This window comes from Coenobita brevimanus, chromosome 16, assembly GCF_032717465.1.
Source record: "Coenobita brevimanus isolate Jiangsu-jjx chromosome 16, ASM3271746v2, whole genome shotgun sequence".
In the NCBI taxonomy this organism is placed as follows: domain Eukaryota; kingdom Metazoa; phylum Arthropoda; class Malacostraca; order Decapoda; family Coenobitidae; genus Coenobita; species Coenobita brevimanus.
Genome location: NC_136969.1, coordinates 25,862,376 through 25,885,904, shown reverse-complemented (window position 1 = coordinate 25,885,904; position 23,529 = coordinate 25,862,376). Strand labels below are relative to the sequence as shown.

Here is a 23,529-nt window from a genome sequence, read left to right as displayed (position 1 = left end):
TTTGGATGACGGTGGTATATTTCCGCCATAGCTTTCAGCCAGAAATAATTGAGGCTTGGCGTGACGGACTGCGATGGGACGAAGGGGACTCGTCTCTTTTTTTTTCTTGCACGGTCTGCCACTGCGAGGTCTGGGGAAGTATTTACAAAAAAAATCTTAGCCATTATGCAGGACAGACAAGCCACCGTAGGGGCTATCATATTGCTTTTTCACATTTTTCCATTTTAATATTACTCTATTTAATTGTGAGACGTCTGAGAGCTGAGAAAGTATGAACAAGGAATCGTATGAGCAGTTTAAGTTCACGTAACCTGGTATCAACATGTCCTTCCTCCCGCCACCTCTTGATCCACCTACACACAGTGGTAAGGCTGGCCCCCGTCTGCTTGGCTATGGCCCTAGCTGACATGCCTCCCACCCACAGCCACACAAAGTTAGTACGGTCCGCCAGATTGGTCGGTCGGGGATATCGCAAAGACTCCATTATTCGGGTGTACATTTGATTTCTGAAATGACGTGTGCTGAGAATGGTTACAAGTACTGTCTCCTCCTTCTCTCCTCCACCCCCCCCACTCTCTCTTTCCTCCCTCTCTCCCTCTCTTTCTCTCTCTCTCCCTGTCTCCTTCCTCTCTCTCTCTCTCTCTCTCTCTCTCTCTCTCTCTCTCTCTCTCTCTCACACCATTTTCTCCCTTTCTCCTCATTTCTGATACCCTTCTTTCCCTCACTGCTCTTCTCGACAAATCTTCCACTCGAATGATCTTCCACTCGAATGATCTCTCGCTCAACTGATCTTCCCCTAGACCATTAACTCCCTTCACTTCAATGGCGTCTTGTTTACTTAATTCTGAGATATGCATGCACGTACATACTGCAAGACACGAAAATCATGGTAGCGATCTATTGTACGAGTGGTAGATAATAACTTTGGGATATGCCGCAAAATAATTTTAGTGCCATGACGAAATACACTGTCACTCAAATCCAATGTCTGAAGCACAAATAACCATAATGAACTAATTCTACAATGCAGACATATAATCCAACAAACAGATTCTAGTACTGATGTTAACACGACTCTTGTTAAGCCCACTGTAAGGTATAATATAAAGTCAATACAGGGTTATATGTTTGGGAGAATAAACGGTAATAAAATTTTAGTGGAACAATATCATTCGCACAAAAAATTACTCTTGTGACAGTGTGCCACATACGTTAAAAACTTGGTGTCATGTGACTTACATTGAAGGTGGTGGTGGTGCAAGTAAGGCTGGAACGGGCTTCTCGATGCCTTGAGCAGCAGCTGAACACTGAATGCTGACTGGCCTCCCATAGCCCTTTTATTGCAGCCTGTGAGCCCTCCCCCCTCCCCTCTCACCACACTAGCCAGTGAACACCTACCCCTACCCCTCCCACCTGAACACCTCCCCTTTACTCTTAGTGTTTGGGTACCATAAAATATCAGATACAGAATATTTGAAGTCTTTCAGACATGCATGCCAGAAAAACAAGAACACAAGTTATATGCACAATCTTTGTCTTAGTGTTTGGGTACCATAAAATATCAGATACAAAATATTTGAAGTCTTTCAGACATGCATGCCAGAAAAACAAGAACGCAAGTTATATGCACAATCTTTGTCTTTTTTGCATAGTTTGACGGTTAGTGTTGTCGGTGAATCAAGAATAAGCTTCCACCAACTTATCGATTATTACTTACAATGCCTTTTAAGTAAAACAGAAAAGACAAACATGTCTTCGTTTACTTTAATTACACACACAAATGCTCTCACGACTATCATCACATATCCAGTGTTCCACTTGGTTAAGCCCTTTGGTTTGCGCAATAAACCTGTGCTTTTATTTATTTATTATTTATGTTTATTTTTTGTACATCAGCATATTGGTGAAATATTCTTCAATTTTATCAGCCAGAATTTATGGCTACACAGGTAACACCGTTACACCACACACTGTTACTACAAGCACTCACACACACACACACACACACACACACACACACACACACACACACACACACACACACACATTAAGCTCATGCTACCAAAATTCACACCTGTATCTCACACTGCCACACCTCATACCGCCACAACATACACAACCACATCTCTCAGTCAGTGGAAGTTAGAGCGAGGAGTGGTGAAATCCGTCGTTCTAGGCTGAGTTTATGATGCATCTAAGTATCCGACTGGTGCTACTTGCTCCTCTTGACATCAGCAACCACCATCTCCACCACCAGCACCACCACACACAACGCCAATCCACCCCCTAGCACGGCGAACATGCCCTGCGGATGGTGAACGTAAGAATGTGAATGGAAGCAACGTAACATGGGAAGATAGGTGAAAGAAGGGTAGATATTCTTGCTAACATATATTGTATTAACATGGATTTTTTTTTTCGTAGATAAGGAAAAAGTAGGTAGTGTTAAATCCCTTCAATATAAAGACCACTTTCTTACTCAATTATTACTGCCTTAAGACGGTTTTGTTCATTGTACAGTACAAGAGTCCCAAGTAGTAAGACTAAGTGAACGCTAAATCTGACCTCACTGATTTCAACTCTAAGCTGAGAGAAATCGTCTGTGATCTCAAGAATAATATTTCAAAGACTTCGGGATGAAGGAGATTAACCTTGCTTTTGGCTAACTCGGTTAAATGTGGAAAGCCTACCCATAAATTAGCAAGTGAGAGGACGGTGGTGACGGTGATAATCCTGGGCAGGTTATTGCACATGGTGGCGTTGGGCTGCGAGTATTTTAGCCACCTATCGTACAGGCCTGAATGAACCAATGCCGCAGCTCTGAAGTGGAAAGCAGAGACCTTTTGTGTTAGGGATTAGAGCAAAAGCAATTAATAGATTGAGATTTACCAAAGCACGAGATAATTATTTTCTCTAGTAACTTAGCTTTATCTTAAGTAAGAGAGAGAGAGAGAGAGAGAGAGAGAGAGAGAGAGAGAGAGAGAGAGAGAGAGAGAGAGAGAGAGAGAGAGAGAGAGAGACTATGCACATAGTATAGTAAAGTTTATCCCTACTTTACATACTCGTACATATTCATTACATCAGCCTGCGTATCGCAAGAGTGCTATGTGAGTTTCGTTTGTCTGTTTTTTTAGCAATATTTATAAAAACTATATATTATTACCAAAAGTGCATTGCCGGAGGATGAAGGAACCTAGTGATAGATGGATGGCACTAAATTTGTTAATATAATATCAACACACTGATAAATACCTACATTTTGTTTAACTCTGGAGTGAGGAGGCTGTTCTTCTGTGCTATGAAGCCCAGGTAAGCGTTGGCATAGAGAGTCTTTGAGATGTAGAAGTCACATTGGCCTTAATAGATAAAGAAGGGAGAGATTCGTAAAGACAAAGACGGTGCTTATGCCGTAATAATGATGTACCAAGTATCGTACCACAGCTACAGTAATCAATAAAGGAGTTAAATTACTTTTTGAATGGATGCAGTGTTTCCATTTCATTCCTTGCTAAATACTACTACTACTACTACTACTACTACTACTGCTGCTACAACTACTCCTACCACTACTACTGTTACAACCTGTTTGAGAGAAGTCAACAGGCAGCATATTATTGAAGTTGATGTCGACGTCGAATAAGACATGTGACCTATCCCTCACAATGGTCTTCAAACTGGTGGTAAGCTCAGTGTACTTGTTGATGGTTATGCGTTCCGTGCCCAAGAGGTTACCTAGTTCTCTCAGGGGACCAATCTTTACTGTCTGAAAAAGTGTGTGATTGTCTATAGCAACATCGGCATTATCATTATTATTATTATCATTATTGCCACTAGTACTGCCACCATCAACATTTTCATTATTACCATTACTGTCATCATCATCAGTAACATCATCTCTCTCATAGCTCTCCCAACTCATTTAACTGGAAAAGAGGATCGAGATGATGATGATGATGTTGATGATTATGATGATGTTTAAGGACAAATGGTTAAACTTACGCGGATATAGTGAAAGATGTTGGTACTTTTTACCATAACAATCTTTACGTCATCATCAAGGACGTCCTCAAGGCTCTGGTAGGGTTGGTCTATGTATCTGACTGCCAGGAGGGACATGAGGTTGCCGACGTAGCTCTGTGTCAGCACCAATATCATCAGCATCCACATCCCCAGCATCACACGCTCCCACCACCACCAGCCCTTGGTTCTCCTCACGTCTGGTTGGGTAACGGAAAAAACAGTGCATCATCTTCATCATCATCATCATTATCATCATCATCATTATCCAACCTCTCACCTTCCCCCGTGCTGGTGGAGTGAGGTCGGGTACAGAAAGCCAGCAAATCGATGAATCTGATAATGGTAGAACTAATCACTGGCATGGCCAGTAAAATTAGCTACATATTCATACACCATTCAAGCCACGGAATCCTGGCTCCATCTCATAAGTGCATCTTTCCACACGTAGCTTCATAATTACTCAGCAGAAAAATATGTTGCCCAACCCTTGCATTATACTCCCCTATACAAAATTCGTCTAGCTAGCCCGATCCTTTGTCAGTTCCCTAGTCTTATCAGCCTCGCACACCTCGCTTTCTTACACACTTGTTTACTACAATGGCTATACCACTGCCAGAAGGAGAAGTTTTGTACCAGTCTAAATGAATTAACGCATTCTCACTGAGATAAGGCATGTTATAATAGTCCTCCCTCAACATTTTTTAATTTATCCCGTTTTCCTTAACCCTCAAACACCAGAGAAGTTTAGAAACCCAGAATCTATCTATCTATTGCCAGACGCCTCAATCCCGTTTGGGGTGGCCACAAACAAATCGCCTCCAAGTCGCCCTGTCCCCCGCCATTTCACTGCCCTGCTTCCAACTCACACCCCCCTCTCTCATATACCTCTCCACCCCATCCCTCCATCTCATCCTCGGCCTCCCCCTTCCTCTTCCCCCCTCCACCTCATTCACATACACTCTCTTCGTCAGTCTTTCACCCTCCATCCTCTCCACATGGCCAAACCACCTCAGTGTGTTCCTCATAACGCTTCCTATCACATCCACATCCACACCACAACGCTCCTTTATATCTTCATTCGTCAGCCTGTCTCTCCACGTGACTCCACAGGCTCCTCTTAAATAACTCATTTCCACTGCTCTCACTCTTGACTTGTGTCCTTCCAACAATGTCCAAGCTTCACTTCCGTACGTTAGAGTTGGTATCACAATACTGTCATGTAGTAACTTTTTCATTTCCATGCTCACTTCTCTGTTTCTTATCACTGCTTTCAAAGAACCAGCAACCTTTCTTCCCTGCTGTACCCTTTCAAGCACTTCACCCACCAAACCTCCATCCTTACTCATCACACTACCCAAGTACTTAAACGTACTCACATTTTCCAGTTCCTCACCATCCAACCTCGCTGTACATTCACTAACTTCACCTCTCTCAAAGACCATCACTTTACTCTTCCCTACATTCACCTTTAGGTTCCGTTTCTTACACACTCTCTCAAACTCATCCACCAAGCCTTGCAGCTCCCCTTCGTCTTCACTCAACAACACAGTATCATCTGCAAACAACAGTACAGGGAGTTTCCAAACATTATCCTCTCTCACCAGGGCCACTCCAACATCCACTACCCTACCTTGTACCTCTTTTATTACCCCATCCATGTACAGATTGAACAACCATGGAGACATGACTGTTCAATCTGTACATGGATGGAGTAATAAAAGAGGTACCCAGAATAACTTTACTAAATATTTTCAAATGGTACAAACGCTTGTAATATATATATATATATATATATATATATATATATATATATATATATATATATATATATATATATATATATATATATATATATATATACTGTATAAATATATACTCTATCTATCTATCTATATATTATCTATCTGTCTATATATATATTATCTATCTATCTATCTATCTATCTATCTATCTATCTATATATATATATATATATATATATATTATTTATCTATCTATCTATCTATATATGTGTGTGTGTGTGTGTGTGTGTGTGTGTGTGTGTGTGTGTGTGTTCTGGTTTACGCTACAGTAAGTTGGTCGAGCGATATCCCGAATATTTTAGCTATAATAAATGTATCTTTTGTGAGCAGGTGCTTGAAAAGTCAGATGATAACTAATATACATAACAAAAGGAGTTAAAGAACACAAATATTAACTTCATTATTTTAAGAGGCCATGTTTGGATGATTCACCCTCTGCAGTATACTTACCTTCCTGTAAGAGGACCCTGACGCAGTTGAAGATATTGGTTGCACGCCTGGCTGGGTCTTGCACATGGCTGGGAAGGCAGGAGGGCAGGAGCAGCATCACAGAGAGCACCACCAGCAACGCCGTCATCACGCCCACCCATACCAGTGGTGACAGAGGCAGCAGGAAGCTCCACGGGTCCACCTCGGGACGACCACGGGCAGCAAGAATACCGTATCCACCAGAAAAAATGTATGAAGTGTAATCGACGGCTTGGTAGCGGGTGTATTCATAGAAGAAAGGACCGGGTGTCATCTCTGCTTCCTGAAACGTATTTGAAATGATAATAAAGTCTATTTGCTCCTATCTGACGAAACTGGCCACTCTCACAATTTGATTTCTATGTCATGGATGCACGAAATTCATTGAATCATAGTTATACAGTAGAAATGAATCTCCCTGGTTACTAGTCAAATCAAACTTTCATTCTGACTACAACCTGCCATCAAGTGAACTCCCAGGAGTTAAGGATCTTTGTTTTACTCGAGCAAACTGATTATAGTGTACTTGTTTCATCTTAATATAAAAGTCTCGTGTTAGGGAACTTTGACTCTTGTTTCTAATAAGCCAGATGAAAAAAAAAAAAGAAGGATAAATGTGAGAATAACATCGAATAACATCAAGGTCAAGTGGGATTAGGGGCGATTATGACACGAACAAAACCTCTGAAGGACATTACAAGAAGTCAGAAAGAAAATAATTGAAGATTAATGTAAGAAAATGGAATGCTATCAACCCACCTCTCGTACAATGACGCCAAACATGCCAGTCCAGGTTCCTTCGCTGTCCAGAGATCCCCAGGCTCTGTCGGGTGCCAGTATGTAGGTGTACCTGGGACATAATACAGGTGTAGGATTTAATATGATTGTCGTAGGAAATTTGATCCACTTCTTTCTCTATCTGTCTGTCAGTCTGTCTCCCCTCCCCCCCCTCTTTCTCTTTCTCACCATAAGATCCCCAGGAAGAGGATGATTATCTAGAATGTCAAAAGGGCTATACCAAAGTAATATGCACGAGAAAAGTACAAGGCTTACGAGAAAGGCACGAGACTTACGAGAAAGGTACAGGACTTACGAGAAGGGCACAAGACTCACGTGAAATTCATATGGCGTGCCACGGCCTGCATGATATTTTCCACTGGGCCCGTAAAAGTGAGCCTCTTGCCCCCCGGCGCTGAGGGGTCGTCCACCATGATTGCCTTCTGGGTGGGGAATTCTTCGGCTATCACCACCAGGTTAGGACGGTGAGCGAACCTGTAGGGAAAATATTTGACTTACACATACACATCACTGTATATCTATCTGTATTTCTATTTTTCTATCTGTATAATGGTATGTTATGTCTCTGGCTCCTCCTCCTTCTTCATTTGCAAGACAACATGCCAGATGGAGCGAGGTGGGAAACAGGAAAAAACATGAAGAGAAGCCACAAGAGGAGGTATGAAATCTTAACGCCAACGAAATAAGACACAAATCATTCATGTCCACGGAACCCTGGCTCCACAATAATCAAATACTACTTACTTAAAAAACTTGAGAGGGAAGAGGTGAGCTGGTGATGTGAGAACCAGACCGCGTTGTGGTGTCCAGGTGGCGACCATCAGTGGAGCAGATGAGGGGGCTGTGTAAGGCAGCATCGCGTATACGGTGGTTCTGTATATAATTGAGAGAGAGAGAGAGAGAGAGAGAGAGAGAGAGAGAGAGAGAGAGAGAGAGAGAGAGTCATCAACATCGTTAATGTCGTTTCATCATCTTAGTCACTGTCTATATTAACATCATCATTGCCGTAATCTTTAACATCATCTTCATCAGTCTGTACCTCATAAACATAATTCAAAGCTTCTGTGCTGTACTGATGACTTTAAAATTACCTTGCAAACAATGTAAGTACCTTACGTCTGGTGACTGATCGTTGATGACAGCGATGAGAGAGTTAGTGCGTGATAGAGTCTTGTGAAGGTGGGGGAGAGTGTGGAGGCGATGGAGAGGAAGGCGAGTAAAAGTGAGCAGCTTCGTTGTGTGCACCGACAGGAGGTGGTTCTTGAAGGAGGACTCAGCGAAGGCGGAGAGGAAGGTTGGGTCCTCGCTCACCGCTACTACCGTCACCCACCACGACACTTCTCGAAGCTTCGGAGATATTTTTCTTTAGCTCGCACTCAGTGAAAATAAATTTTTTATTTTGTGACCTGTGGCACCAGTCCTGAATAAAACATCACTAGTATTTGTTCAGTGGACATTGAACCTGGAATTTGACATGTACAGGTGTGTGTGAAACTCTAGACGATTGCTAGGGTTACAGGAATGTGTTGTTAAGTCTCTGCCCAGTCAGAAAATAAAGGAACTAAATCGTGCAACTCACATCGAAATGGCGCTTTCATTGAGTGGATGGAGAGGTTTGTAAAGGCAGTCGTAAATAAGAGTCCGCAAATAACGTGTGTATGATGAGAATGGCTGGGTACCTGGCGAGCGGATGCCACAGTTGGTGAGAGCTGCCAGTGCGTTATGTTTATATCCTGTCTATCCGTCAGCATAAACACCCCGAGTCCCCAGGGCGCCCTGTAGTCACGCAGGTTCTGAAATTAGGTGTACCAATGCATTCCCTACTGAATTACTGTTCCTTCTTTTCTCCCTCAATGTAAACCTATTTGTTAAAGATGAAACCTACTACCTGCACGAGTAGAGTTGCCATTAAAACCAGTGATATCCTGTGCAGTAACAATATTCGCCAGGGCAATAATGCTGGGATGGAGAATAGAGTCTTGAAAAACAGAAATGGGAGCTTTTGGTCAACTACGACATTTCCTTTTTAAGAATATTGTTATAGAGACAAAAGCATGAGGCTGAGATCATCAGTGACCATCCTGAAATCATATGGCCAGAACTCAACCCTCCATTTTTTTTTGTTTTTAGCCTGAAGGACCACGCAGCAAGACTCAATAAATGAATAAATACATACAAAGCAGGACGTAATATGTGATGGGTCGACCTACAGCACCGCAATATAGTGGTATAATGACCCACTGTATAAGCGGGATGACATAAGTGTGGAAAGTAAGATGGCTCCAAGGCCTCAGGGAACGGACTTAAAAAAGAAAAGAAAAAAGACTGACCTGCACCAGAAATGAGGCCCAGGGGGAAGCGTCTATCATCAGGAGAATGGAGGATCGGGAACTCTGCTCTTGGTCCAACATGGCGGACACTGACTCACGACTGACCCTTGCATCTTGTGAGGTGACTGATAAAAACATAACATCATCACTGACTCGTGATGCTATGGGTACATTTGGGAAAATAAATCAACTAAATCGAAGACATGAGAGATATCAAAGAGGTCAAATGGCAATATAAAATAAATAAATAAATAAATGAGTGAATAAATAAATAACCCTTCCCTAGTTTTGAAGGAACTTTTATCTCATCATTTTGCTTCGAGGAGAGAAATTCTATTGATGAAAGAGGTTATTCGAAATGTTTATTAGCCTTTTCGTTTCTCTGGAAATTAAAATCATGGTAGAACGTAGAATAAAAGCCGAGTTATGAATTCTTGTCCAAAACGATGATTATGAGTTTTATTTACCTCTTTAATTTGGAATGTTTCTCTGGGTTACATAAAAACATTTGATACTAGTTTGGAAAAAATACAAAGTCGGATATTACAGCTACAGGTGATGATGATGTTGCTGTGGCCTCAGGTTCTTCTGAAATGTGAACTTAGTAAAATGCAGGCTTAAATTGCTCTTCCCCTGCAGTCCCCCATTCTCCTTTTGAAGGGGGGGTTGGGAAGCAGTTAAGGGACGTTTGTGTAACCAGACAGTTGAGCCACCCGGTCATGTCAGTGCCATCACACGAAGGCGTCCCTCTCCAGCACCAGCTAAGGGTTAAGGGGTCAATACATACACAGGGAAGGGGTCAGGCGGGCGTGGACCAATAGGCAAGTGACCCACAGACCAAGCCACAGCCTCCCTGCAGTAACCGACATCACACCACCGTCACCACACCCCACCACACGCCTCCACCATCACCACCACGCTCCACCACACGCTATCCGTCAGTTTCAGGGGGCACACCTCTTCCCGTAGCCACTTTAAAAACATTTAATGCTGCTGATGGTCCAGAAAACTAGAGGAATGTTTGTAACTAAAATTAATAAATAAAGCATTTTATAGATATCCATACTTTTTAATGACCATCTATAATTCAAATTTTAAAATACAATACACAGATTTTGGACACGTGTCTGCTTTTATGTATGCATATTGTTGGTTCTTATGTAGAACACTTCAATTTGCTTACATTATGTCTCCCCACAAGAAAAATAAATAGCGGATAATTATATCTAATGAGGTATAAAGGAAACAACTCTATAATATTGAGTACTTAGCGTCTTTTTTATTATTTAGTACGTCATAAATTGATTCATGCATTGATGTGAAACTTCTGTAATGATTAGGATTACACTTCTGTGATTTGTGCGTTATTCTTTGAGCTTTTAAACATCCTTGTTTAGAAGGCTGGGAAAAACAAGAAATAACTGAATAAAGATCACTGATATAACAGATTATTAGGCGAAAATACTGGTTACATGTACTGTATGAATGTATGATAGCAAACACAAAAAAGAAAAAAGCCAAATCATCTCGAATCTTCATTAAAGTTATTTTCGCTCTCAGCACAGATTTGAAGTTATGTGCTAGCTAAGATCCAAACTACCACGGTACACTGCGGTTGTAAAAAAAAAAAAAAAAAAAAAAAAGACATCAGAGCTGCGACAAGCTTGGACGGATATCTAAATGACGCCTTACATACCGAATACGCGTTACATGCATCATACACTCCTTATACTGTAGGAATAGTTAATAACGAAGGACAGGTGTGAACATTAGCTTCCTTCTACTAGCGTCTAACTAGGCTACCCGCCAAGTTAAAGTGAATAAAGCACAGGTATTCGGTTTAAAAAATGGCTATGAATGACATGAAGGTAATAAAGACTAGTCAGCTTCTTTGCCTGGAACTATTGCCATTAAGTTAATGAAGTCTAGTCAGTGTTCTGTGCCACGGAACCCTTGCCGTTATAGAGAAATCAAACCTACGATAATATGTCGGTGGAAACTGACACAGTCTCTCATAATAAGCATTACAGATGTGAGTGGTGCAGTAATATCCGGGTCTGCCAGTGTGGGATCTGACGTGGACATGACCCTCTTTCCTCCAGCGTCTAAGCCACCTGCAGACTGTGGTGACGCTTGACCCAGTCTCCTGAGCTATGGCACGGGCTGACTTGCCTCTCAGCGACATCAGCACAAAGTTGGAGCGATCGACATAGCTGGTTTTACGAGGAGATTCTCTGAGTTCCATTGCCTGTCAGAAATTTAGTCCAGACTAAACAACGGAGCGTACAGCCCACTGAGGTTATAATTCTGATGCCTTTGTGAAAGACACATACCAGTTAGTTGCCTTACTGTATAACTTGTACTTCCATTGATTCTCTGAAATACTAAATTGTTTCCTGGCAGCAGATAGTTAATGACAATCGGCTCTGCGAGGTACCAGCACGAGACTGGTCCGTGACTATATATAAAAGGGTCAGGTTACTACTTCCAGGAAGGGAATTTGACCACAAATACATTTCTAGTTCAAATACATGCTATGCAACAGCAAAACTTGGTCAGTACTCGAGAAAACACACGACTATGGAGTAACTAAATAAGATGAGAAGGAAAACACCCTACACGCTTTTGGCTTGACATCAAGTAAGACGGAAGAAGGGGAGAGAGGAAAGGAAGAACTAGATGACGAGGTTTAATTTTTCGAAAATAATTACATGAATTATTGCTAGAAAATAGATAGCAGTGACTGACAAAAAATTCTGGAGCGGCACAGTGTCACATGACTCACGGTCAAGGTGCGGGGGACAGGTGAGACAGGAATGGGACTCTGATAACCTGGAGCAGGAGCTGATCACTGAGTGTTGACTGGCTTCTCTGGCCTTATATAGCAGTGTACACCTCCCCCTCTCCTCTCGCCCCACCAGACAGTTTACACCTCCCCCTTTCCTCTCACCACACCAGACAGTGAACACCTCTCCCTCCCCTCTCACCACACCAATGGTTTTTATCTATTTACAGGTGAAGAAAACTGCAACTCTGCGGTAACATTTTTTCCCCTTCTACTGAATGATTATGCATTGTACTGAATGATGATAACCACACAGTCAAATATATATAAGAACTATGATGAGTCAAAATCACTGGTGGTGGAGTAGGGTACAAGAAAATTTTCAAACTCCTCACGAAATGGCATGTAATCGAAATTCCATTTTCCTCCGAGTTCAGCAAAATTATACAACACAGAAAAAACAGATACAGGAAATAAAAAAAAACTCAAGGTTCAAAGTGCTGATTGACTGATGAAGGTGACGTCACTTCTCGTCTGCCTTTCTAGCTAGGAGGTTAAATCACTGCCTGTGGTGTTAAATAAAAAATGTGATGGCAAATAACGACTTTCGGTCGTTTTTCAACATGCAGACTCCTCAAAATGTTTCCAATGCTTTATCTCCAATCACAAATACGTTGCAAGTACCCTGTTGTTATTTAGGCAGTGGCAGGCGTAGGTGTGTAGGTCCTATGTGACCACCTGGGACTAATGGGTGTGGTGAAGTCTCGTCGCACCACCCCCGTCTCCATCGTGAGCACCACCACAGACACACCGAATCCAATCCCCAGCACGGCGAACATACCCTGGATAGGAAAATAAAATAATGGATAAAAGGAAGAAGAGGCACGGCACATGTGAGAATAGGTATTACTCGTGCATTTATTTTATTAGATATTTAGAGAAGGAAATCAATGAAAATTAATGATTCAATATGCAGATAAATAAAAATGAAAATATGAAAGAATAAATGATAGATATCGATAGAGATATATTGACAGAGACAGATAGATACAGGGACGAAAATCTTCTCCCGGTTGAAGTGAATGAACTCTACAGTACCTACCCACAGATTGGTAAGAGAGAATATAGTATTGACAGTGATGGTCTTGGGTGGGTTCTTACACTTGCTGGAGTTGGCCTGGGAGTACTTCATCCATTTCTCATACAGACCAGACTCCACGAACGAATAAGTCCTGACCACGGAAGAGAAAGAAAATGTTAGCTTTATAATGGGTATATGCGACATAAGACTTTACACGATGTTTCTCTGTCGTGAATAAAATAGCTTGGTGTTAGCTGGAAGTATTTCTAATTCTCAGTCATAACATTAATTAGTTTTTCTTCTTTTTGTCTGGATAAATTTTCCTTGAGATTGAATTAATTATCTGATATATGCCGCAGTAAATATAAATTTCATATATTGCAGTGAAAGGATTGACAAACTTTAATGCTGCACCCTCCCCCCCCCATACACATACATACACTCTGTCTCAGTCTGTCTGTCTATCTGTTTCTGTGTGTGTGTGTGTGTGTGTGTGTGTGTGTGTGTGTGTGTGCTAGATATAAAACATTTCTAACATTATCTTCATTTTCGTCCTCAAGCATAAACAAGTCTTTAAGAACTAAACATGCCACTGGGTTCCGTAACACTCTCCGTACTTACAGCTTATCTAATCCTGGTAAAAATGGGCTGTTCTTCTGAGCCAGCATACCTAAAGGAGTGGTCACATAGGAGCTCCTTGAAATGTAAAAATCACATGTACCTGTAAGAAAATTATTCAGACCATTATAAAGAAAGAAATTTACCTCCTAGGAAATAAGCACACGTAATTCCACTGTACTACATCAGGAAACAGTGCTACAACCTGCGAGAGAAAAACTTTTGAGCATCAAGATACTATAGGCACCGGCAAAGTCGAACAAGACGTATATTCTAATTTAGATTACTTGAAATGTGATTAACTATATAAATGCACATATTTTCGTGCACTAGAGCAGGAAATAGTGTTACAACCTGTGAGAGAGAAACTTTTGGGCATCAGATTGCTATATGTCATGTCCAGGTCGAACAAGACGTGAGTGCCAGAACGCACAGTCGTCTCCATGCTGTCCGCCAGGCCAATGAACGTGTTGAAAGTTACTCGCCCCTTGTCAATCAGCTTCCCTACCTCATGGAGTGATCCTGACTTGGCTGTCTGAAATACGAAAGGGGATTATAATTTTCAGCTAAATTTTATGTGAAGCTCAAATGTAAGTTCATATATTACTAGATAACTAGGGAGGGTGATAACCAATTCTGAAGTTGTGATGTTTGGCGAATAAGTCAATTAATTAAAAAAGTACTGTACAGACACATGACGAGAAAATGGCCGAAGATTTAACATATTTTGATGGGTTTTGCAGGATATACTGGAGATACTACTCACTTCAATATATTTAACAATCAAAGTGTTTTTAACAAGAACGATTCCAACATCAGAATGGCGAAGGACGTCCTCAAGGCTCTGGTAGGGTTGGTCGATGTGTCTGACTGCCAGGAGGGACATGAGGTTGCCGACGTAGCTCTGTGTCAGCACCAGCAGCATCAGCATCCACACTCCCAGCATCACACGCTCCCACCACCACCACCCCTTAGTTCTCCGAATGTCTGACAAGGGACAGGGAAATTTTTGGCACAGGAGGTTTTACGGCTCCTCACTATTCTGAATGCCATGGTTAGTGACAATTGAAAAAAACAACAACAACAGCGTTTAGCGTAAGTCAGTATAATTTTACCAGGCCACACATACAAAGACGGATGCAAGAATGAAGAGAAACGAGGGATTCATTCATTCTCGTCCAAGTATGGAGAAACGGTGAAGCCATCTGAGTTAATAATGGTTTGTCTTGGAGTGAATCAAACAGATCCTACCAAGTTGCTACCAGAACGGAAGAAATGCATCCAGTTACGTAAATATAGTTCATTTCTCTCCAAGTCAGCATATAACAATCTTCATTACTGGGGTACTATTCAGAGCTACTGGATGAGTTTGGCTCCTTAGAAAAATAAATAAGTTCAGCACAAGCAGAAGGCACAGAGCAAGGTAAGATGTCAGAGCAAGGTTGTATATTCCGCGAATTAGCAGATAGTTCATTTTAGCAGCTGTGTGTGTGTGTGTGTGTGTGTGTGTGTGTGTAATTCACCGGGTCTGTCAGGATCACTTGATGGTCGTGATGGTCAGCTTTTACCCTCCCGGAAGGGAGCTGAGAGCTCATATAGTCCGATCTAAGGGCAAGGCTGTGACCTTCACACACACACACACACACACACACACACACACACACACACACACCCGTCCCCTTGCTCAAGGGGGACAGTAACCACCCACTTCGTCAGTGAAACTTTTCGCAACCTGAGCGAGGCGCGAACTCCCGTCCACCAGTTGGCAAGCGAGAACGTTATCACTGCACCAGCGAGCGGTGTGTGTGTGTGTGTGTGTGTGTGTGTGTGTGTACACTTTTGTGTGAGTAAAGGGGGAACTCCGATCACTCCATCCTCAATTACCTTCCTGCAGGAGGACCCTCATGCAGTTGAATATATTTGTTTCTTGCCTTGCTGGGTCCTGCCCGTGGACAGGCAGGCAGGAAGGCAGGAGCTGAGTCACAGTCAGCCCCGCCACCAGTGACGTCAGCAGGATGGCCCACACCAGCGGTAACAGAGCCATCAGGAAGCCACACGAGGAAGCCACACGTGTCCACCTCAGGGCGACCTAGGGCACCAAGAATCTGATACCCACCCATGAATATAAACGCAGAGTAGTCCGCCCCTTGAGGTCGAGTTAGATCCATGTAAAATTGCCCTAGGATAAATTCCACTTCCTGAAATGTATTATTAAAGGAAATAATCGAATAAGGATAGAATGGTGGCTAACACAAGAGTCGATACAATACAGCAAACAGCCTTCAGCCACACTGGTCTGAGATACGTAACTCGTTGGACACTTTCTGAGCTGCATTTTTCTGAATTTATAAAACGTATAGAATTTTTATAGTCATACCCCTTTTTCATTCATAGGCGATAACTGGCAAATATTTATACGCTACAGAGAAGAAAATCCATGAGAGAAACGTCAGGACTATAAATAACTATCTACACTATTCTCCGCGATGTGTTGTCAGTACAATTATCCCTCAATCAAGCCTTCAGAAGCGTTGTATCGATTCCACAGGATAACCAATCATATGGCAGTTCATAGTTCAATGGCAGAATAGGATAACAGTACACTTAGACATGCTTTCCGCAGAATTTCTTTGTGACTAGCATAATTTTATAGTGTCATTTTCTTGTTACAAGTCACATTTAAGATGGAATTGTGACGAAGCTGGACCAGGATAAAGTGGACAGAGTATTGTGAAAGACTGGAAGAGATGGATAACAGTTTTCAATACATAAGATTAAGTCTTCATAACTGGCTTTAAAAACTCACCCCACGTGTGATGAGCCCCAACATGCCAGACCAGGTTCCGTCGCTCTTCAGTAGGCCCCAGCTTCTGTCGTCGGACCTAATGAATGTGTACCTGTCGCAGAGGTATTGGAGGCATTGTAGGAAATAATATAAATGTTACTTTATCCTAAGGTCAAGGACTGCAATGTTCATATCCCTAATCATTCCTAGTGGCATCTGTTATAGGACCAAATCATCTGTGTTCGTATAATTATAATATTTCCTTACCATAACTATGTCTTTCACCCTCGCTATAAAAAAATTCCCCTAACCAGAATAAAATCGCCTGGAGATAGCAAGAATAATCTAAAATACGAAAAACATCGCAGGATTGAAGGGTTAAGGATGTATGAAATTAAAGACTATCTGTATCTTTGCTCACGTAAAATTCATGGCCTTAGACAGCATCTCCATGACATGTCCTGCCACTCCAGTGAAGGTGAGTCGCTTGCCGCCGGGTGCTGAAGGGTCGTCCACCATGACCCCCACCTGCGTAGGGAACTCCTCTGCTGTCACCAATACATGGGGCAGGTGGGGGAACCTGCAGTGATATTTAGTGCTGTGAGTCAATTCCTTTGCAGAATGAAACAGTAAATCAATTTTGCTTAGTTCTCTGTTAGGTCTGTCTCATTTTCCCCTGTTTTAAAGTCATTAATTTTTAGCATGCAATAAAATAAACAATGCAGGTCACAAAGATAACCTCTGAAATTGAGTCCAAGATACACAAGGAGAACATACGGACTAAACTTCTGTGGGAAAAGATTCGGCGGGTGGGTGAGACGTAGATTTTGGTCAGTAGTCCATGATGCCACCTGTAATGGCCAAACTTCTGGGTCAGTGAACGGCAGCCATGAGAACACTCTGGTCCTGTCGGTGGAAAATAACCCAGTCACTATATTACATGTGGTGTTTCATGACTAGATAATCAGCTTTTTGAAGATATTAGCCTAAAATGTTGTTTTATTTATTTATTTTTTTTTATATGTGTCCGACTCTGGGCATAGGCTTCTCAGCCTGCTATCAAGGCCCAGCAGTCCTCCTACATACCATACACCTCTACATGTCACCACTTCGGCGCTAACACCCACCGTCCATATTGAATACATGCTAGGGCTGTCTCATAGAGGACTGGTGTATTGGTATTAGCGGGGGTATTTTTACGACATGTCGGCGGGTCTTCTGGTAGATCAGTAAAGCCTGATTTAATGAAATTCAAATCCTTAAACTGTTCCCTGTCCCAGCCGGGATTCGAACCTGGGTCCGTGAGGACTGCAGGCCACCTCTCTACCGATTGAGCTACCGCCTCTCCCATTAATCTGGAGGGTCGAGTAGCGGGACACTTGCCTAATGAGTCTGGACTGAGAAGGGCCTATGCTAACTACACACCTCTATCCACCGGATGGAGCAACTGAAGATTGAATGATGGATAGATTTTTTACCTAAAGACTGGTGAAGAGTCATCCATAACCGCGATGAGAGAGTTGGTGCGAGAGAAGGTCTTGTGAAGGTGGTTAAGGGTCTGAAGACGGTAAAGAGGGAGGCAAGTGAAGGCGAGTAGCTTCACTGTCTGGACCCTCAGAAGCTGGGTCTTGAAGGAGAACTCAGCAAAGGCGGAAAAGACGGCCGGGGAGTCGCTGATCAAAACCACCGTCACACACCACAATATCTCGCGCAGCTAGAGAGTAATTAGGAGTGTTTTTCTACTTATGGTAGAATTATACCCATAAACTGAATTCAGACCTCATTTAATGCTATTTTCTTTCAAGGTGACACATTTAATAATAGTGGACAATTACCTGTCGCAAATGGGCAATGGCTGGAGAGAGTTGTATGTATGTCATGTTGGTATTCAGTTCATCTGTTTCCACCGCAAAGACACCGACTCCCCAGGGGACTTGTAGCATTGTTAGATCCTGAGACAGAAAACAAAGACATGGATTTCAATACAAATATAATATCCGCCTATCATTACGTTGATCTTTGTTTTCCCTACTATATATATTTCCTAACGTTATTTTCATCTTAGGTAAACTGGTCACATGATGTATTCTGAACCCTGCGTTACGTACAGTCACGGGTCCTAATTTTCTATCCACCCAGAGAAAATTTTATTTTTGCCAGACGACTTGCTGTATAGGTCATATCACAACGCACAGTGCACTCAAGACGTGTCTATGCCTTTTCGGATACATTAATGCAATAAAGAGAATATTTGCTATCAGACTGAATAATGCATATTTCATTCATGAAATACGTAGGTTCACTGAGGATGATAATCGATAAATGCTACTTTGAACCTTTGGCAATTTGAAATGGGTTCTTGGCATCTAGAGACACAGACTTTGCAATGGGGAATGGAGAGGGTTGAAGTTTTATAACATGCACAAAAATGTCACATCCCTGTGTATAGTATCAGCTGTTATGCAGTGCCGACTTACTTGTACTACAGAAAACGCCCATAGAGAGTCGTCCATCACCAGGAGGGCGGAGGATCGGGAACACTGCTCTGTGGTCAACATGATATTCAGTGCTTGGCGACTCTCCAGTGATGCTCTGATAGTGTCTGATAATTACACAATTAATAGTACTGTTGTAGATGCCTAGATAATGTTTAGACAGTGTCTAGATAGTCTCTGCTTTATTTACTAAAATTATTGCAAATGACTTCCTGAGACTGCGGACTTACTCCAGTGGCTAGCTAATTTATAGCGGTTTCAGCACCCTTTGATTTCAACGAAGGTGGCACTATTCCTGACTGCTTCTATGGATGTTAAGGAATGCATGAATGTCTGTAGGCAATACTCTTTGTCATGGAATGCGTATTACCTGCTTTTCTGGCAACGTGCTACGAGAGAAACACAACCATTGCCAAGGAGCAAGTATTGTCCCATTAGGGGAGGGAGATATCTTGGCTGCAATGAAACCTACTCTAAGAGGATGGGATGACTTTTCTTTCCCAGTTATAGTTCTAACTTTCGCAGTATTAGTGTAAAAACAAAACTACAAGCAACAAAGACTTAATAACTGGTAAAGCTGATGAAAGGAGACAAAAACTGGTGAAGGTGGCAACACTTGATGGTGTGATTGCTGTCAGGATCAGCCATGAGCTACTGTTTCTACAAAAATCTTCTAACCATGTCAGCTGGAACTGATGGAAAATCAGTGTCGACTAAGTTATAAAAAACTCGTAATGAATCGCAGATGTATTGAGCTGCACTGGCTAAATGATACTAGAATTACAAGAACAAACTAAAGGAAAATTAAATGTTCTGGACTACAGTTGGTTAATATCGAGTCCCATCCCTTACACTGAGAACAAGGGACTGGGTTTTGTTTGGAATATTGATTCTATTTCCTTTATTACACTATAACTTACCTGTGCTGTGGTGCAGACGGGCATGAACCAAGAGAAAGATGACCCCGAGGATAAGTCCCACAGAAGCCGCCATCACGTCACTACCACCACGATCACCGCCACCACCACCACCACTACCTCTTTCTTTGCCACCACACCTGAGAGCAGAGACATCGTCCCGGACATCGTAACTTTCTTCCGACTATTATAAATGAAGTAAGTATGATCCAGAAAAAAAGTGTGTGTGTGTGGGGGGATGTTGGAAGCACTGCTACCAGGGTGTACAGCGGATAGGGGCCATACTTCCAACCACTCATTCATCATTCATTAAACATCGAGTTAACCAACCAATTACTGGCAGTGAACCAGACTTATAAACCTTCGCATGCACCATGCACCATCAACACATTGTTTTCTTCGTAGAATTAAGGCTTATATACTGTATACTTACAACTTCTTTCCATCAATGTTATCATAAGAGTGCTTTATCTTTCAGGCATAGATTTCTCTGCATCCTTCTTGCTGTCAAACTCTTCTCCATGCTGTGAACGTTCATAGGTATTATTCCCATTGTGCTATTTCAGTATGGGAAGTGCCAGACGATTTTGAACACCCACGGAAGAACCTCTGGACGGCAAAAGTTCAATAAAAAAAAATAATTGACTTTTTACCATAATGTTGCCCGGGATAGTTTAAGACTTGCATATTTCTGCTGGACTGCTTGTCCATTTGTATTCTCTTCCTTTAGAGATTATAATACGTTGAATGAGATTTAATGGTAAGAATTGAGGCTCATTCAGAAACAATACTATCTTTTAAATATTTCTTTATTACTGTACACAACTGATTTTATATGTAAATAAGCAACGAGAGCTTAGAAAAAATAAGAACATTAAAAATATTACTAATAAGCATACCAAGGCTTATCACACAGTACGATGGCTGTATCAATGGCATGTGTACTGTATAATTAAGGTTATCTTATTTTTAAATGCAATATGTTGTATATAACAACACAACAAATATGAGTCACTATGCATCTTTCATCCAAACCTTTATTGTCCATTCAGGAGCGTTGGGACCTGGACATTTATCACCAGGGTGACCAGCTACCAATCCCTGAGTGGTACTGAGATCACTGTGCCCCAAACACCACTGGAATGTAAACCCTAATGCATCATATCTGGTTGGAGCGCCTTAATACACTAGACCACCAGGTGTCCACTTGAAATGTAAGGATACTACCCATGTAATATATGAACGCTTTGGTTGCGATAAGATTTTAGGGTTGTCATTCAGTGTAGACACCTGCATGCAGCACTACGTCGAGTGAAAGGATGGTAGGCGACCTTGCCAATAAAATTTTAACTTATTCAGTAATAAACTCCCTAGATAAAGGATAATGATTCTGAGGTCCGCTCTTTATAGGAAAAGTTGCATCTATCTGAGCTGAAATCGAGTGGCTGTCTAACGTTACTGAATTCCAAGTCTATTTCCTCTTTGTTATAAAGGCATTATTTTTATTTATTTATTATTTATTTATTTCGTGTGATCTTGTAGGTCGTTAATGTTAGATGCAATGATGAACTCAGTATTACGTGGCAGAATCAACATGTCTTCACAATATGACTTTTAAGCATTATAGGTGTCATGAATAGGTAGAATATATAATCTGTCCTCATACTAGCGCTTCATTAACATATCAATGCAAAGAACTTATTGGATCAGTCTTTTTAACTCGTCTGAATTGGTCTCTGAAATTCTGGCTGAGCTGGACTACCCATGAATCTCAGCTCGTCCCAAGTGTTCAGAAGAAGCCTAGTAACGAGGGTACATATGAGGGTACTGAAAACATCCATATTTATGCCGATAATCCGAGGATGCAAGTATGGTTCTGAGGTTCATTTCAAACACATGTAAAGCTGTAGGGTGGATCACAGTGGGCCGAAACGTTTTGACGGGGCCATAGATTGCCTTGCGGTGCTTTTCCTTGCTGGGTCTGCCCGTGCGGTGTTTGTTCTCAACATGGCCCTCCTGCTTCCATCTCCTGATCCACCTGCAGACAGTGGTGACGCTCGACCCGGTTACCCTAGCTATGGCGCCGGCTGACAGTCCCCCCACCCACATCCACACAAAGATGCTTCTCTCAGTCAGGGAGGTTGGTCGTGAGGATCGGTGTGTTTTCATGCTGTCTGAAATTTAGTGATCTGTAAACACCCAAAACGTCGAAAGTTTCTTCATTCATGGCTGTTGACATAACTTAATAAAAGATGCTAATTAACTTCGCGCAAAGATTTTCCGTTCGGTCAGAGAGGTTGGTTGTGACGATCGCTGCGCTTTTATGTTCGGTGTCTGAAACTTATGCATCGGACATTATAAAAAAGGTGGAAACTATCTTCATTTACAGCTGTCAGTATAAGGTGGTAAAGGATTAATAAACGTCTCCCCGATATAGATACCTTGCTCGGTCAATGGGGGTACAACATGACTAACAGGAACGCGTTACATCGTGATTAATAAGAACACAGTACCATATGACTAATAAGAACATTGTACTATGTCACTAACGGAAACAAGGCACAATATCACTTACAGCGACACTGCAGTATTATATCACCGACAGCAACACGGTGCTATATCACTAACATTACACGGTGCCATATGACTAACACGGTACCATGTGACTAACAGCAACACAGTGCCACATAACTTACGATCAAAGTGTAGGGGAAGGTGAGACTGGAATGTGATCTCCAGCAGCCTGGAGCAACAGCTGAGCTCTGAGTGCTGACCGGCCTCCTGAGGCCCTTATATATAAACAATGAACACCTTTCCCTCCCCTCTCACTACACCAGCCAGTGAGTACCTTACCCTCCCCTCTCACTACACCACCAAGTAAACACCCCCCTTCCCTCTCACCCTATCAGTCAGCGAATACATCCCCTCCTCTCTCACTATCCCATGACCATTTACCATCTCCAAGAGATCAATTAGATATATCAACTAAACCAAATAGATCAACTGGCTTACTGGGGACATGTCCACATATTTTCATGATCCTTCCATTAGTGTTATATAATTTCCTCGAGAAACAGACAAGTGTGATTACTTAGCCCTACCATCGATGGTAGCAGATACTGTCACGCAGAATATAATGTCACTGCACGTGTATACTTAGGTCACTAACTTTACTCCATAGGCAGTGGATTATGAGAAAAAACCAAATTAACTTCTAAAATTTATTAATATATTTTCTTACACAAACCGTAACAGTGATGTCCTTGAATATACACTGCTGTGAGTGATACTGAAAGCAACTCTTATATCATGCCATTTGTATAATTTTATATATAATTCGAAATTATTTATGCATTCATTAATTTGGTTGATATGTACTGCATTCCATATAAAGCTTAAAATGAAGTAATAATTAATGTGAAGTGCGATG

At 41.8% G+C, this 23,529-nt stretch overlaps 2 protein-coding genes across 2 annotated transcripts; both read right to left on the bottom strand.

Annotated features, from left to right (window-relative positions):
• Positions 1-2,212: 2,212 nt before the first annotated feature.
• On the bottom strand, positions 2,213-8,422 carry LOC145391014 (glutamate receptor ionotropic, delta-2-like). The gene is made up of 10 exons (XM_080265747.1): positions 8,200-8,422; positions 7,833-7,961; positions 7,404-7,562; positions 7,050-7,140; positions 6,273-6,573; positions 4,000-4,217; positions 3,583-3,763; positions 3,257-3,356; positions 2,691-2,820; positions 2,213-2,305 (listed from the first exon to the last, which is right to left on the bottom strand). Exons 2-10 carry the CDS (start codon positions 7,943-7,945, stop codon positions 2,213-2,215), a joined length of 1,386 nt encoding a protein of 461 aa, XP_080121873.1. The 5' UTR covers positions 7,946-7,961; positions 8,200-8,422.
• Positions 8,423-12,898: 4,476 nt separating this feature from the next.
• Positions 12,899-17,206, bottom strand: LOC145391013 (glutamate receptor ionotropic, delta-2-like). Its single transcript, XM_080265746.1, has 8 exons — positions 17,109-17,206; positions 16,709-16,799; positions 15,787-15,991; positions 14,669-14,889; positions 14,257-14,437; positions 13,906-14,005; positions 13,306-13,435; positions 12,899-13,045 (listed from the first exon to the last, which is right to left on the bottom strand). Exons 1-8 carry the CDS (start codon positions 17,204-17,206, stop codon positions 12,899-12,901), a joined length of 1,173 nt encoding a protein of 390 aa, XP_080121872.1.
• Positions 17,207-23,529: the final 6,323 nt, after the last annotated feature.

What these genes read in the sequence shown, in the direction of transcription:
- LOC145391014 (XM_080265747.1), bottom strand. Translation starts at nt 7,945, where the DNA reads ATGCTGCCTTACACAGCCCCCTCATCTGCTCCACTGATGGTCGCCACC. An exon ending in GCACGCCATATGAATTTCAC is followed by an intron (nt 7,141 to 7,403) that starts GTGAGTCTTGTG and finishes ATTATGTCCCAG; the next exon opens with GTACACCTACATACTGGCAC. An exon ending in ACATCTTTCACTATATCCGC is followed by an intron (nt 3,764 to 3,999) that starts GTAAGTTTAACC and finishes ACACTTTTTCAG; the next exon opens with ACAGTAAAGATTGGTCCCCT.
- LOC145391013 (XM_080265746.1), bottom strand. Translation starts at nt 17,206, where the DNA reads ATGGTGGACGACCCTTCAGCACCCGGCGGCAAGCGACTCACCTTCACT. An exon ending in CAAAAGTTTCTCTCTCACAG is followed by an intron (nt 14,006 to 14,256) that starts GTTGTAACACTA and finishes ATTTTCTTACAG; the next exon opens with GTACATGTGATTTTTACATT. An exon ending in TTACCAGGATTAGATAAGCT is followed by an intron (nt 13,436 to 13,905) that starts GTAAGTACGGAG and finishes TTCCGTGGTCAG; the next exon opens with GACTTATTCGTTCGTGGAGT.